Genomic DNA, 16,339 nt, shown 5'->3' with positions numbered 1-16,339 from the left:
TACTTGTAGCTTCACGAGAGCCCAATACCGCTCGATAGGTCGATAGGACTTCATTTGTTTTATACTATTTCAAAACATCTTTGGCGTAATGACAAGACGCCAAATCAGACCAGATTAGCGATGGTTGCGTAGGAATGCCTTTCTTTAGGCATTCTTCACGATATATTTCCTTGTTTAGCGTTCCGGTGGTGAAACAAGCTTTGGGTTGCTCGACCAAATATTTTTTTGAGAAACTTTCTTTGTTCTGAAATGCTCCTCGTGCCGTTCCGTTTCATGGCAGTATAAAAAGACATTCCAGGAAGCTGCTTAAAGTCTTACAGCACATAAGTTTCATTATCCATTATCACGCAGGAAACTGCGCGGTAGTATTCGCGTGTGACCTAGTATGTTCTGGTTTCAAGATGCTCGGATGCACCACTAAACTCTTATACGTGGAAACTGAAGGAAAATTTGAAATACTATCGCGTAACGAATAAAAACTTCCCTATTTACCTTTTTTTATATACATAAAAAATAGGTATAGAACTCGCTCAAACTTTAGAAAATTTTTCCGAGGCCCAGAGGGCCGAATGACATATACCAATCGATTCAGTTCGACGAACTGAACAAATGTGTGTGTGTGTGTGTATGTGTGTGTCTGTATGTGTGTTGTCAACTAAGAGGTCGAGATCTCAGAGATGGCTGGACCGATTTTGATCAAACTAGTCGCAAATGAAAGGTCTCTTCGTCACCCAGAACGCTATTCAATGGTTTTGAGATCGGATGTTTACTTTTTGAGTTATACGAAGTTTTATGTCAAAATTTTCAGTTTTTTGACAGTATCTGTCACAATTGACCTTGACCAATTGACAGAATATGTTTGCAGACTTAGATTCCGCACGATAATAGCAATCCAACAAGCCGGCCATTTTTAACGGAGATATCGAAATTTTTGTGTAAACGACTTTTCCCCCTATTCCAGTAGTAGAAGTTTTGAGCGCTATATGATAAAGAAATGCTTGGGAGCAACGAAAAGCACGATTTTTCATACTGTTACATACAATTGTTTCTAAGTACCAAAAAGACCGTGTACAGCATCCTTTTTCATGACATTTAGCCTCGGACCGATTTTAGCACGGCTCGTTTTTGGCCACATAATCGTTCGAATATGACATATATAAACCAGATAACGGCAGAATTTTTTTAATTTTATTGTTTTAAACTACTTACAGCACTAAATGCTGGAAAAACATAACATCCATAAACCATTCGAATCAGTTCGTCGAGATCAGCAAATGCATGTGTGACAAATAATTTCACTCATTTTTTTGGAGATGACTCAACCGTTTTCTACAAACTCAGATTCATATGAAAAGTCGTATACTCCCAAACAAAGTTCCTGAATTATGTTTGGTTCCGACCTCTGGTTCCGGAACTACAGGATGATATGTGAAACGAAATCAAAATTGTGTAACTCGTTTTTCTCGTAGATGACTGAACCAATCTAAGATTCAAATGAAATCTAAGAATCATCTTAGATTCAAATGAAAAGTTTTAAGATTCTATAAAACATCTTGTTTTCCAGTCAGATCCAACTTCCGGTTTCGGAGATACAGGGTGATTAGTATAAAAATGTCTATTTCACATAAATAAATCACGTTTATCGGGGTTTTTTTTCTTCATAAATACGTTTATTTCTTAAGGCAGTTTACATAAGTTTTTCTTCGCCGTAGCATCACTTTTACATAATATTCTTATCCTAATTTAATTCTAACATAGTCACAACGTTTTGAATTTATTAAAACATATTCTCTTATAGCTTAAATATCATCTTAGGTAACTCGTCATTAATTATGATTATTATTATTATTATTAATTATTATTTGAACCAAACGATTACCTTCTATAAATTATAAAATAAGCTGTTTTTTTTTTGACATTTTGTTGATAATTTCATAAACTGTTTCGAGTTTGTTTGTATCATTACATAATTTTTATTCTAATTTAGCTATTGGTTGAACTCATGGACGCAGCTGGGATCAGAGCTAAGTCTTAAAAGGGGCCTTTATTAAATTGAAACTCCAATTTTCTTTATGAAATGATAAATAAGTTTCATGTATGAAAGGTCACGACAAGCAAGAATGTCTCGAACTGGGATATTGGATAGTCTACCTTGGGTACGCAAAGAATTTATTAGTTGAGATCTGACATCACGATACTCCACGCATGTCCAAACGACATGATCAATATCCCGATAACCTTCTCCGCAAGCACAATGATTAGTCTCGGAGAGCCCAATTCGAAGGAGATGTGCATCTAACGTGTAGTGATTGGACATGAGTCTGGACATCACACGAATGAAATCCCTACTCACATCCAGTCCCCTGAACCATGCCTTTGTCGATATTTTCGGAATAATTGAGTGCATCCACCGATACAGATCATCTCTATCCCAAGAAGCTTGCCAGCTGGCAAGTGTTCTTTGGCGAGATGAGCTATAGAATTCGTTGAAAGCAATCGGTCGCTCATAAATTTCACCCTCAATAGCACCACGTTTGGCTAAAATATCGGCTCTTTCATTGCCAGGAATGGAGCAATGAGCCGGGACCCAGACTATAGTGATTAGATAATTATTGTTCAATATGTCGTTCAGGCACTGTTCTATTTTGCCCAGGAAAAACGGTTCAGTCTTGCCAGTCATGTTTGAGCGAATGGCTTCAATTGCACTCAGACTATCTGTGAAGAGGAAATAATGGTTTGGAGATAATGTGACGATTACACTCAAACTATAATGAACTGCTGCTAGCTCTGCTATATAAACAGATGCAGGTTCTTGAAGCCTAAATGAGGCCGAAACACTATTGTTGAACATACCAAACCCTGTCGCTTCTTCAATTCGCGATCCGTCCGTGTAAAACATTTTCTCAGAGTCAATATGCCTGAACTTACTTGAAAATATTTTTGGGATTCCCGTCGAGCGTAGGTGATCCGGGATTCCACGCACTTCGCGCTGCATGGATGTGTCGAAAAATAAAGTTGAGTCAGGGACATTTAGGAGGCTGACATGGATAGGAATATATCTTGAAGGGTTGATTTCCTGTGACATATGGTTAAAATATACTGTCATGAATTTTGTTTGAGATCGAAGCTCGACTAGTCGTTCGAAATTATTAATTACCATGGGATTCAGCACCTCACATCTTATTAGCAGGCGTGATGAAAGCTCCCAAAATCGATCTTTTAATGGAAGAACTCCCGCCAGAACTTCAAGACTCATTGTATGTGATGAATGCATGCAGCCTAAGGCAATTCGCAAACAACGGTACTGAATTCGCTCAAGTTTGATAAAATGAGAGTTTGCAGCGGAACGAAAACAAACGCATCCATATTCCATCACTGAAAGTATCGTTGTTTGATACAATTTTATTAGATCTTGCGGATGAGCACCCCACCAAGATCCTGTTATTGTTCGAAGAAAATTTACTCTTTGTTGGCATTTCGTTATCAGATACCTAATGTGTATCTGATTGCATTTGGAATCGAACCACACCCCGAGGTATTTAAAAGTTAAAACCTGTTGGATCATTCTTCCCGTCATATGGAGCTGAAGCTGCGCGGGATCATGCTTTCTTGAAAAGACGACTAACTCTGTTTTCTCCGCAGAGAATTCGATACCAAGATGAACAGCCCAAACGGACAAGTTATCTAAGGTATCTTGCAATGGTTTATGCAGATCAATAGCTTTGGGTCCAGTAACTGAAACCACGCCATCATCTGCCAATTGTCTTAGTGTACATGGGGTTACAAGACAGCTGTCAATGTCATTCACGTAAAAATTATAAAGGAGCGGACTGAGGCATGAGCCTTGCGGTAGACCCATGTAGCTAATTCTGAATGTTGTCAAATCGCCATATGAAAAATGCATGTGTTTCTCTGACAAAAGGTTGTGCAAATAATTATTTATAACCGCTGGGAGTCCATGTTGGTGGAGCTTGTAAGTTTATCGGGTTAGCAGATTTGGACCAAATAATTTTTTTTCCAGTTTTAGTGGTATTCAGTTTTCGATTCAGAAGGCACCTAAAATTTAATTCGTGCTATGATTTCTTAAAGATGGCTATTCAGGTGAATTTATCTGACTTCGGTCATACCAATTTTAGAATTCCGGTTCCAGTATCAAATAGTTTCTCAAAGCTCAATCGTTTTCTCAAAAAAGCCAAATCGAATTTCAGAAACAAAAATTCAAATTAAAATAAACTTATAGTCCCATACAAAATTAATTAATTTTATCCAATTATGGCTTCCGATTCTCGAATTACATGATGATGAATTTTTAAAATTCAAACCGATATAGAAGATGACAATCCCGTTAAGCTTCGAAGTTGGACTCAAAACTGTTGTAATTTATTGGTCATATGGCCATACGAATCGGTTTGGGGTATGCTGGTTCCTGAATACCGGCTCTGGAAGTACCTTAAATAACCGTAAACTCTAAAGTGGAACTTACTTCGACATATCAAGGCATGTTTAATCGATTATCACACTATTAGATTCAAATTCGATCCGATTTGCAGTTTCGACATTACACAGTAATGAGTGATTAAAATCTCAAATTGTCGCTTAAAACTACGGTCATTAAAATAATGTCATGAAAACTTAAACACCGAAGAATATTCATGCAAAAACACACGGATTGATAAAAAAAGGTATCATCTCACTGCTAGGTGGATTAAACGCGTTTTTTTTTAAATGGAAATACCTGCCACAAAATAAACGAATGAATAGGATTGAGACAAAACAGTTGATTCATTGTAGTGACATATTCTAAAAATTGTTATAAAATCATTTTAAATCACCAAACAAAGATCAACAGATTTCACGCGCGACTCGATTACTTATTATTTCCGCTTTATTATTTTAAATATTTATTAAAATTATTAATTGGTTACATTGGTTGATCTGGGCAGCCGGCTACCGAGAGAGAATTATTAATTTATCAAACAAACAAGTATTTTTTTCTAATCATTCTATATACCGATATACGTTATCTCTGTTATTAGCTTTGTAATATTAACGAATTTGCGCAATAGTCGATTTTCATCATTCAATTTATAATCTTGAAAGACAAGCAATAACATAGAAAAAGAAAACATATCAAATGAAACTTCTATCCAAAGCTAGTCGCAAATTGATAAGTTGATTGAAGAGATAATTTAGTAAAATAGAGTAATCAGAAGTGAAACGTTGAAAATATCTAATAACTGAAAGAAAAACGGAACTCCTGCAATTGCCGCCTATTACGACATGGAAGCAGGAACCCAGTGGATCTATTATTGACTCATTTTTTTTCCTCCGGATTCCACACGGCATCTAGGCTGGTACTGTCCGGAGAAAGATAATAGGTGCTATCAATCTCCTTGTTTGTTTGCGAATGTTCGCGATATCTAATCGATCGAAAATAAAACGACATTAATTCTTCGTTAAACAAGCGTGAGACAAACTATAACAGTGAGGATTTATTTTCTTATTAAAAACGGAAGTGAGTTGTTACTGGTAACAATGAATTCATTTGATTTTTTTCTTGACTGTAGAATTATCTTGTAGATGACGACAAAATTCGCCACGTAGACGAGGAACAGTTCACATATTACGATCCGTAAACACGCTCCCGACCTTGAGGCGCTAGCCTCAATTTCTTGGCAAAACCACTAGCTTGTGTATGGGTCGCTGGTACTCCGTTTGGCCTTTGCTGAGAGTGACATTGCGAACGATGCCATTTCGATCGGGATGGACTGCTATAACTCTGGCGAGCTCCCAATACGCTGGAGGAGTGTTGTCATTTTTAACTATAACCAAATCACCAATCTTCAAGTTTGCTTGCACACCTCTCCATTTACTTCTTGGTTGAAGTGTCGCTAGAAACTCGCCTTTCCATCGATCCCAAAATTCTTCGACATATCGACAAAGCCTTTGATAACGATCAAGACGATTTTCAGTTATATTCAATACGGTAGGTTCAGGTATTAGATTCAGGGCCTGACCAATGGTGAAATGCTCAGGAGTTAATGCTTCACAAGCATCAACCGATGTTGATAGGGCGCAAAGCGGACGTGAATTAAGGCATGCTTCGATTTGAGCCAGAATAGTTGATAAAGCTTCGTTCGTGAGTATCTCATTTCCAAGGACGACTCGAAGATGTTTCTTCATACTTTTTACAGCTGCTTCCCACAGCCCTCCCATGTGAGGTGCATTGGGTGTGATAAATGTCCATTTGATTCCTAAGTTGTTGAGATACTGGCTAACACTAGCGTCAAAACTCTCAGATTTCAAACTCTCACGAAGTTGCCGATCTGCACCAACAAAATTAGTACCGTTGTCAGAATATATTTGACATGGCACACCACGACGAGCACAAAAACGCTTCAAGGCACAAATAAATGCATTTGTTGAGAGCTCCGTAACAGCCTCTAAATGGATAGCTTTAGAAGCTAAACATATGAAAACTGCAATATAACCTTTAATAGTTTTAGACGACCTCAAGGAGCTGGCACGAAGAATAAGTGGCCCGGCGTAGTCAATTCCAACATGTTGAAATGCTCTTCCTTCACACGTTCGGACCGAGGGCAAGCTTCCCATGAGTTGTTTAGCTGTTTTAGCTTTCCACCGAATACATTTAACGCAATTATTAACTACAGTAGTAACTGCTGCGTGACAGCCCAAAATCCAAAATCGTTGATTAAGGGATGCGATTAACAATGTAGGGCCTGCGTGAAGATTTTGCACATGTAAATATGAAATCAACAAATGTGTATATCGGTGGGACTTGGGTAAAATTATTGGATGACGCCTATCGTAAGATAATTGCGAATTCTGCAACCGTCCCAGAACTCGGGCTATGCCGTTGCCATCTAAAAATGGGTTAATTGATTTTAGTTGCTTGTCTAAGAGTTCCAATCCCTTATGTATACGATCGAGGTCACCATTGAATTGGTCATGTTGTGCACAACGTATTAACTGGGTGTCCGCTTCCTGAATTTCTACCAACTTCAAATTTCCATTTGATACAGACAATCCTGTCAGCTTCGCTGACGCATTATTCTTGAATCGATTTATCCAAGCCAGGACTCGCTTTATGAACAGCAAAGATGAAGAACGATTCAGGAGGTACTTTTCTACGTTGAAGTTCGACACCTTTAGGGTGGTTGTTGATGAACAAATGACTGTACTATCTTGTTTACATACATTGAACGCTGTAATAACGGATTCTTGATTCCACATTTCATTTTTGTTGTACAAAACTGTTGGGCCGGTCCACCACAGCACATGATCAATTAGATCTGCGGGAAGTAGGCCACGCGAAGCACAATCCGCCGGATTATCTGCAGATGGTATGTGATTCCACGAGCTACGAGGTAACAGATCCAATATCATTGATGTTCGGTTGGCGATGTATGTTTTCCATTTCCTAGGATGGGATGACAACCACTCGAGTACGATCATAGAATCAGTCCAGGCATAAACACGAATCTCCAGATGATCGAAAGCCTCAAGTATTCGTTTTAAAAGCTCAGTTAATAAAACTGCTGCATTTAGTTCTAATCTCGGCAATGATACTTGCTGAATTGGGGCAACCTTAGTTTTGCTTGCTATTAGTGACACGTTTACTATTCCGTTGCTATCAATCGATCTAGCATAAACAACTGCTGCGTACGCAACCTCCGACGCATCTGCAAAACCGTGTAGCTCAATTCGACCATCATGGTTTGCTATCCACCGTGGAATATGTATGCCTTCAATCAGATGGAGGGTAGATTTAATTCTATTCCATTCGTCGTCAATGGCTACTGGTAGAGGATCGTCCCATGACAAGTCAGTGAGCCATAGTGATTGGAATAATATTTTGATTCGAACGATGACGGGTGATATCCATCCTAGAGGATCAAATAATCGGGCTGAGTCCGATAACAACTTACGCTTGGTATTTTGGTTATGGATGTTTAGTTTTAAACGGTAACTAAATGAATCGTCCAATGGAGACCAATGAATACCCAGTGCTTTAACATATTCTGTTTCTGGTGACAATTTAAGAGGTATGGACTGTTCTGGAATTGTATTCGGTTGTGAAATGTTTGATGACCATTTCCGGAGGTTGAAACCTGCAGCCGATGTGATTTTAATGATTTCATTTTGTAACCTAATCGCCTCCTCGAGTGTATTAGCCCCTGACAAAAGGTCATCAACATAGAAGTTTTTCCTTATTCTCTCTGACGCGATGGGCGATTCATTCTGACTGTCTTTAGCTGCTTGTCGTAATGATTCCATAGCAAGGTACGCAGCACAGGAAGTCCCGTAGGTGACGGTTAATAGTCGATAATGCTCGATTGGTTGAGTTGGATCGAATCTCCATACGATTCGCTGGAAATCAGTATCGTCTTTATGTACGTTCACTTGACGATACATTTTTTCTGCATCTGCGGTGAATGCGACGGCATAACTCCGAAACCGAGTGAGTACGACAAAAAGTTCTTCGTTTACGTTAGGTCCGACCAGCAGCTTCTCATTTAGGGAAACACCCGTTGAGGTCCTACATGAGCCGTCGAAAACAACGCGTAGTTTAGATGTGGAGCTATCCTCCTTTAAAACGGCATGATGGGGGAGATAGTATCGTTTGTCTGGCGCGATATTGATTTCATCTGTCGGTACACGTTCCATATGACCGAGCCTCAGGTATTCGGTCATAAATTCACTATATAGGTTTTTGAAGTTTGGATCCGAACTAAACCTTCTCTCCATTGCCTTCAAGCGTTGAATTGCCGCTGGCAATGACTCTCCAAGCGTTAATGAAGAATCATTCATTGGTAAGCGAACTGTAAACCTTCCTGCATCATCACGTTGATGTGTTGATTGAAATATTTCGACAGTCTTTTTTTCTTCCACAGTGAGATGCTTAGGTTTCACGATTTCTTCGATCTCCCAAAACTGACGTAAAGTGCGGTCAACATCGATGTCGGTGTAAAGATTCATGACAGCAGTACTGCATTGAATAGTAAACGAATTACCGATTTGACCGGCAACCAACCAGCCGAACAGTGAGTTTACCGCTACTGGCATTCCGAAATCATCTTTAACCTTTCCTTCGTCTAGAATTGAAAGAAACACATCAACGCTAAGAATAAGATCGATCTTACTTGGTGTATCATATCCAGGATCAGCTAACGGCAATGATTCCAAGCACTTCAAACTGGTAGTATCGATTTTCTGCTGTGGTAAATTACGAGTGAGCTTGTTCAATACGTAAGCTCTTGTGTTGATAATAGGGTTGAAGTTGAAACGCGAAGAGATTTCTAAGTTCACCACACCTCTTGTGGTTTCCGATGCACAGTTAGTAACGCCAGTGATTAAAATGTTGCCATTGGCTCGATGTAATCCAAGACGTGTAACACAACTTTCTGTAATTAACGAAGCTTGCGAACCGCAATCGATCATGGCGCGCATCTCGTAGTATTTATCCTTTCCTTTAATTCGTACAATAGCTGTGGGTAATGTTCCTACAACATACTTTGGACTATTGGTTTTAAGACTGGTCGAGTATGAGTGCATTTGCTGAATATTATTATCTTCTGTTTTTATTTCCATCAGGGACTTTTCACTTTGATTGGATGTTGCGTTTGATTCCATTTGACACAGTAGTGTGTGGTGCCTTTGTTTACAGTCCGGATTTCGACACACTGACTTTGATTGACACGTTTTTGCAAAATGATTCGATCTTAAACAATTGAAGCACAATTTTGCCTTTTGAACTAAATCTCGTCGTTCTTGAACACTTGCTTCCTTGAAGTTATTGCACTGATAAATTGTGTGATCCTCAGTACACATCGGGCATGGAACATTTTGAACCACTGTTAAGCTTCGAACTTCCTTCTTTGGAATCTGACTTACCCGCTCGTCTTTCCATATATCACGCTTCATGTAATCAATACTCTTTGTACCAAAAGCAGCGCAAGTCTCCAATGCATCACATTTTCGCTTGAGGAACCGCAACAATTCGTTGAACGTCGGATAATCATTGTCTACAATGTGCTGAGCCCACTGGGATCGCAGGCTATCGTCAAGTTTCTTGAGTAATAGATGGATGAGCCAAGGGTCTCGTGTTTCGTATTGTTCCCCCATTGCGTGTAACTGGCGTATTACCTCGTCTGATGTAGATACGAGTCTTCGAAGGTTAGCAAGGGTTGGAGTTTTGATCAAAGGTTGATCGCAGAATTCTTGCACAAGTGACGATACGGCGAATTTAGGCTTGTCGTAGTTTTCAACTAGAGTATCCCAAACTTGCTTGTAATTTGCATCAGTAATAGCGTAGTTACTTACAAGGCTCTTCGCTTCACCTTCCAAGTGTGTAATTAAAATTTGCAATTTTAGCGCGTTTGTAAGATTTTTACGGTCGACACTGGTGGAAAACAAATCTTTGAATGAAGCCCATTGCTTCCTATCACCTCTAAATATCGGTAGAGTATATGACGGCAATTGAGTATCCATTGGTTCGGTTGCGTTTCCTCGGAGCTGGACAGCTAACTCCTCTATGGACGTTGAAGCTGCAGCTTGTCTGGTGAGCAAAGCTGTTTGCGTTTCAAGAAGTACACGGATTGCTTGTTTTAAATCATTACCGGGATCAGCAATTGTTACGTCACTGGCTGCGTCATCTCTTCCCGTCGTCAATAATGCATTGTAAAAATTTTTTGTTGCATAAAATAGCCTTTCGAAATCTGTCCTAATATTCAAAGCCGATGACAAATCGTCTGGCAATGATGCTTCTTCGATTTCTGTTTGGATCCTTTCGAAATGTTCCTCCAGGTCTGATAATTTCCGAAGCCGATCATGAATTTCAAACCCGGGTGGTTCCTGTTCACAAAGTTGTTTCGCGCTAGCGTGTTCTCTTCGAAGCCTCTCGAAAGTGATGTTTCTTTTATTTAACAGTACATCCATGATGACGGTTCTTTAGTATCCGGATCAGAAGGACCAATGTTTGTTTGCGAATGTTCGCGATATCTAATCGATCGAAAATAAAACGACATTAATTCTTCGTTAAACAAGCGTGAGACAAACTATAACAGTGAGGATTTTTTTTCTTATTAAAAACGGAAGTGAGTTGTTACTGGTAACAATGAATTCATTTGATTTTTTTCTTGACTGTAGAATTATCTTGTAGATGACGACAAAATTCGCCACGTAGACGAGGAACAGTTCACATATTACGATCCGTAAACACTCCTAGTGGACTAAAATAGTATGTACACCCAGAGAAAAAAAAAAGTGAAATTTACCACAATTTTTTCATTGAAATTGGAAAGAAAAACTTGTTTGATATAGCAAACATTTCTGCTTGAAACTTCAAAACATGATGATTAATTTTTCTCAGTGGATTAATTTCTTCCAAACGATATTTTAATAAAAATAACAAATATTTTTCTTAATTTCACAGTAAATACAATTTGAAAAATTAGTTTTAAATGAACGAACTTTAGATAAAGTCAATAATTGTAGCGCTTTAAATACACAATCTTACTGGTTGAAATAAACGAACTTATATCCAGTTATTTCGACTAACGGTTTTGTTTGTTGAAATCGTTCATTTTTTTTTTGTTTTTAGGAATAAAATGATTTCTTAAATTTTTTTCGAAAGGTAATATTTGATCATTTTATTTCGATAAATATTCGTTTTCAAATGCCTAAAAATCAAGTTTTTGTTTGAATTTTGGAAATCATTAAAACATTTAGCATTTTTGTCGCGAGCTGATCGAACTTACATACCACAATCAAGTCCTGGCATTTGGATGCTATAATCCAAAGGTTCCCCATCAGTCCGGACAATGTAGAGATCCAGCATCAATTATTTTTTCTTAAAGAAAATGTGTTACGTAATGTAATTATTGATAATATTCAAAATTATGAACACATACGCTTGAATTGTTGAAAACCCTCTGGCAAATGAAAGAAACAGATAAAACTTTGCATGTAAAACCCGTACAAACTTTATCCTTGGAAGAAAAATTGGTCTGGTTTATTAGAGGGAAAAAATTGCTCTGATACATATGAAATAAAACTAATACGGTTCATTTAAACAGTAAATTTAGTTGTATCATTACACAAATAAGATCATTGATAAATTTTACCTTTTTTTCTTGAAATAAAGGTATAGCAGGATAGAATTCTCAAAAATATTTCCGATAACATTATCTTAACTTCGGTTGATATGTAATATATAATTAGTTTATTTCAACAAATATATTGTTTTTTTAGCCGACATTTCAGTCAAACGTGGTGCTATTGAGGGTGAAATTTATGAGAGATCGATTGCTTTCAACGAATTCTATAGCGCGTCTCACCAAAGAACACTTGTCAGCTGGCAAGCTTCTTGGGATAAAGATGACCTGGGTCGGTGGATGCACTCAATTATTCCTAAAATATCGACAAAGGCATGGTTCAGGGGACTGGATGTGAGTAGGGACTTCATTTGTGTGATGTCCAGACTCATGTCCAATCACTACACGTTAGATGCACATCTCCTTCGAATTGGACTTTCCGAGACTAATCATTGTGCGTGTGGCGAAGATTATCGCGATATTGATCATGTCGTTTGGACATGCGTGGAGTATCGTAATGTCAGATCTCAACTGTTAAATTCCTTGCGTTCTTAAGGTAGACTATCCAATGTTCTAGTTCGCAACATTCTTGCTTGTCGTAGCCTTCCTTACATGAAATTTCTTTATCATTTCATTAAGTCCATAGGAGTTCTAGTTTAAATTTTATTTTATGTTAGACCCCTTTCTCTTCCATGAGTTCAACCAATAGCCAGCTATCTTATATTGGATAAAAGTGATGAAATGATACAAACAAACTTGAAATATTTATAAGATCATGTACAAAATAAATGTATTTTATTTAATGTAATTTATAATAGCAAATCGCTTGATGAAAACAGTGTTTAGATTAACTAATGAATACCAACATACTAATATGATATTCGAAATGTATTAGGTTTAAGGTACTATGTATTGTGGATGCCACGGCGAAGAAAAACTTATGTATATTGCCTATGAAATAAACGTATTTATGAAAAAAAAACTTTTTTTTCGTTTGGTTTAACCAAATTTTTACTTGAAATCATACAGAGATTATTGTTGATGTTGAAAAGAGAAATTGGTTAGAAACAATCTAATTGATAGTTCCACGACAAAAGGACCGAACTGCAAATGAGAGACTCTCTTTGTTTGCTTTTTTCTTTCACAAATGTATGCATCTCCTAGCTTAAGGACTGAGGCCAGTGTGTTTTAGGCTTCAAATCTGATTTTCTCATAAACGGTGACGAATATCAAAAAACCCAACTGACAATCTCTTAGAAAATTAGTTTAGATTATGCTGTGAAAATTTCAGAATGATTCATTGACTTTAGCGGTCAGGAAAGTCTTTTTTCTGAAGGAAGAATTGCATAGCTGAAAACGCCGTCTTTCAACTTGTTCATTGTAGATCTCACCTTCAAAGGCATGCATCAAAAATCTATCCTGACAATGTCTAGATAATTTAATTTAGATGCGATTAGTGCATAAAAACATATATGTAGTCGCGATAAAAATTAAGTGAATGTTATTTTTGTGTGAGGGTAAGTCGATTTCTAAGCACACGCCATAGTTTCTGCTCCAGTTTCCTGGTAACGTAACGAAAAATGAGAGAGGAATAAAATCGGCTCAGAATGACTGCCAAACAAGCGGTAGCTTTATTGGATTTTATGTGATGTAGTCAAACTTGTAGCCGAAAATATCAAAACTTTCTTGGCCACTCGGCCCATCGAGAGTCATTTTGCACATATGCGAGAGAGTATGGAGAGAAATATAATACGCAGAGCAAGCCACGTGGTTATAAGCGACCTACTGGCCTCAGCGCCTAATCGAATGTACACGGAGAACTCGCAGATCACAAAATTATTTCTTTTTTTTGCGATATTCTTCTAACCAGAGATCATTTTTTTGTAGAAACAGACAACGAAAATTATAGAATGATAGTACTCAAGGGAGAGCAAGGATGTGAAAATATAGACGTGACAGAGGGTCATTTAAGCAAGCAGAAATCTTCTATTAACTTAACTTTTACCTTCTACCAGAGTAGTTGGGCTTAGGCATCTGAACAATGCGAATCACCCAAGTCTCTGGTATGTCGGAAAGTAGTGATAAAGGTCTTTTACCATTTACTATCCGAACCGGCAAAAGAAAAGTTACCAGAAGTTGTCCTTTTCTACTTGCGACGGCATTCTCACACACAATGAGTTCTTCACTGCATGGATATTTTTTCCTTTTATCTCTATACGGCTAGTTGAATATCGGAATGGAAGGTTTGTGCGAACTATTGCTTATCACAGCGTGTTGGCTGTTTAGCCTAGGTTGTAAGCGGCGTTCAGTAGCGCTCCATTCATCGCTACCCCGATGGAAACCCATCATGTTTGTAGCAATCGACCATTAGACGTTTTACACGGTTAAAATGTTTGTTTAGTTGAAGCAAAACCTTACATCAAAAAGCTGTTTAATGGTATTTTCTTTTTTTCATACTTTCCAGCAAACGACAACTGCCAAACTTGCATATCAGAAAGATCTTACGAAAAGGTAGTATTAGTGATAAAACTTTTGTTTAGAAAAGTCTTGAATACTTAAAAAAGGCAAAGCAAAGCCTTGGTATTTGGTATAGTGGAATTTGACGTTCTGTTTCAACAGACTTCGCAGCCGATTCAGAGTGTACAGAACCATTGCATGGCTGGAGCTACGATTCTACGACACTACGAATCCTTCCAGGTCGGGGGTCGAACATACGACAACTGGTTTGTAAGACCAGCGCCCTATGCATTGAACCGCCAACCCAGGCCCAACTTAAAAAAGGAAGAGGGACATTTTGACCAGTAGGGGCTAGCTTTATAATACTTTCCCATATATAACCAAATTAATCTAATAAAATTGTAATTATCGCTGTCCATAATCCATGTCGAGTACTACTACAACTAAAAGTATGCAAATAAATCGTGTGTTGCGAAATATCTTGTCATAGCAAAGTACATAATTTACGTCTAACGTTAAAAGAATGTTACTCGACGCATCGCTACACACTTAATTTTCTTTACCGAACTCAGTAATATTTTTACTGACTTTTACTCAGCTGAACGTATCGCAATCAGTTCAGTGATTTATTTATTGACGAACGTTTCGTAAAACAGAAGTTTTTTCGAGCTGTCATTTTTCACTATACTGATCAGTAATTTGTGATGAGGGTTCGGTAATATTATACTGTTTAGTCAGCACGGGAAATATTCTCAAAAACAACCAATTAGTTCAGTTATTCGAACAGATCAGTACAGTATGAAATCAATATTGAATATTTACTTTAATGTTTGCAATTTCGGAAAACACACACCAAAACAATTGAAATTCAAATGGATTTTATTATTTATTTAATATATAAATATTTTCCTATTAAATTAAATTAAAATTTCGTCGAAAACTCTCAACATTTGTTTTAAGCGTTCCGATTCCAAACAGTTTATCTGCAGGGTTGCTTTTACAGTTACACACTACAAAGCACTGGCACAACAATCCGAAGTAATACAGAATGTCGTCCTTTACTGGAATTAGGCGATCGCACCAACAAATAGCTCCACCATCAGTTTTATAAATTACATTTAAAATTCTGGATTTATCTCGGTAAACGGATCATCAACCTGAAATAACACAGATTTAATATAAATTAAAATATAATTTATATGTTTAAATTAATAGTGATTGCGGATGTGTACAGAGACATGTCGTCCAAGCATTTCTACATAACCGAAAAGTGCCTTCCGACAACTGTGAAATGTTGTAGAAAGAATTATATTACTTACTGAATAATTCGAATAACGAAGCATCCAGACATTGAACTTCGTTCAAAATTGGCTCCAGTTTACTCACTTTGCTAAAATTCAACTAAAATACAAAATTGGATTCGGAAATTTTTACCGAACGATTCGTTAAAAGTTGATCAGCAGGATCGTTCCGTACTATTTCTGTCAAATTTACCGAATTATTTTAAAGTGCAAACTGTTTGGTACAAAATTACTAAGTTTTCGGTACATGTATTTTAGACAACCAAATTTCGGGAAAAAATAATGTGGTATACGTCGGTTATTTAGATGAAAGTGATGATTTATTCCTCAAAACCAATACGTTTAATTGCATACCTTCTTATCTAAAATTAAAACAAAATTTGATGAGTATTGACTTGTTTCAACTAACACGTTTTAACCCATTATAACCTAAATTTGAACCAAATGAGCAGATACCATCAAATT

The 16,339-nt window shown here is 37.4% G+C and overlaps 1 protein-coding gene across 1 annotated transcript; it reads right to left on the bottom strand.

Annotated features, from left to right (window-relative positions):
* Nucleotides 1-5,664: 5,664 nt before the first annotated feature.
* Nucleotides 5,665-10,146, bottom strand: LOC131426960 (uncharacterized). The gene is made up of 2 exons (XM_058589776.1): nt 6,945-10,146; nt 5,665-6,326 (listed from the first exon to the last, which is right to left on the bottom strand). Exons 1-2 carry the CDS (start codon nt 10,144-10,146, stop codon nt 5,665-5,667), a joined length of 3,864 nt encoding a protein of 1,287 aa, XP_058445759.1.
* Nucleotides 10,147-16,339: the final 6,193 nt, after the last annotated feature.

The sequence above is a fragment of the Malaya genurostris genome, chromosome 2, assembly GCF_030247185.1.
Source record: "Malaya genurostris strain Urasoe2022 chromosome 2, Malgen_1.1, whole genome shotgun sequence".
Lineage (NCBI taxonomy): Eukaryota > Metazoa > Arthropoda > Insecta > Diptera > Culicidae > Malaya > Malaya genurostris.
The sequence above is the reverse complement of the archived record's forward strand: the minus strand, read 5'-3'. Positions and strand labels throughout refer to the sequence as shown.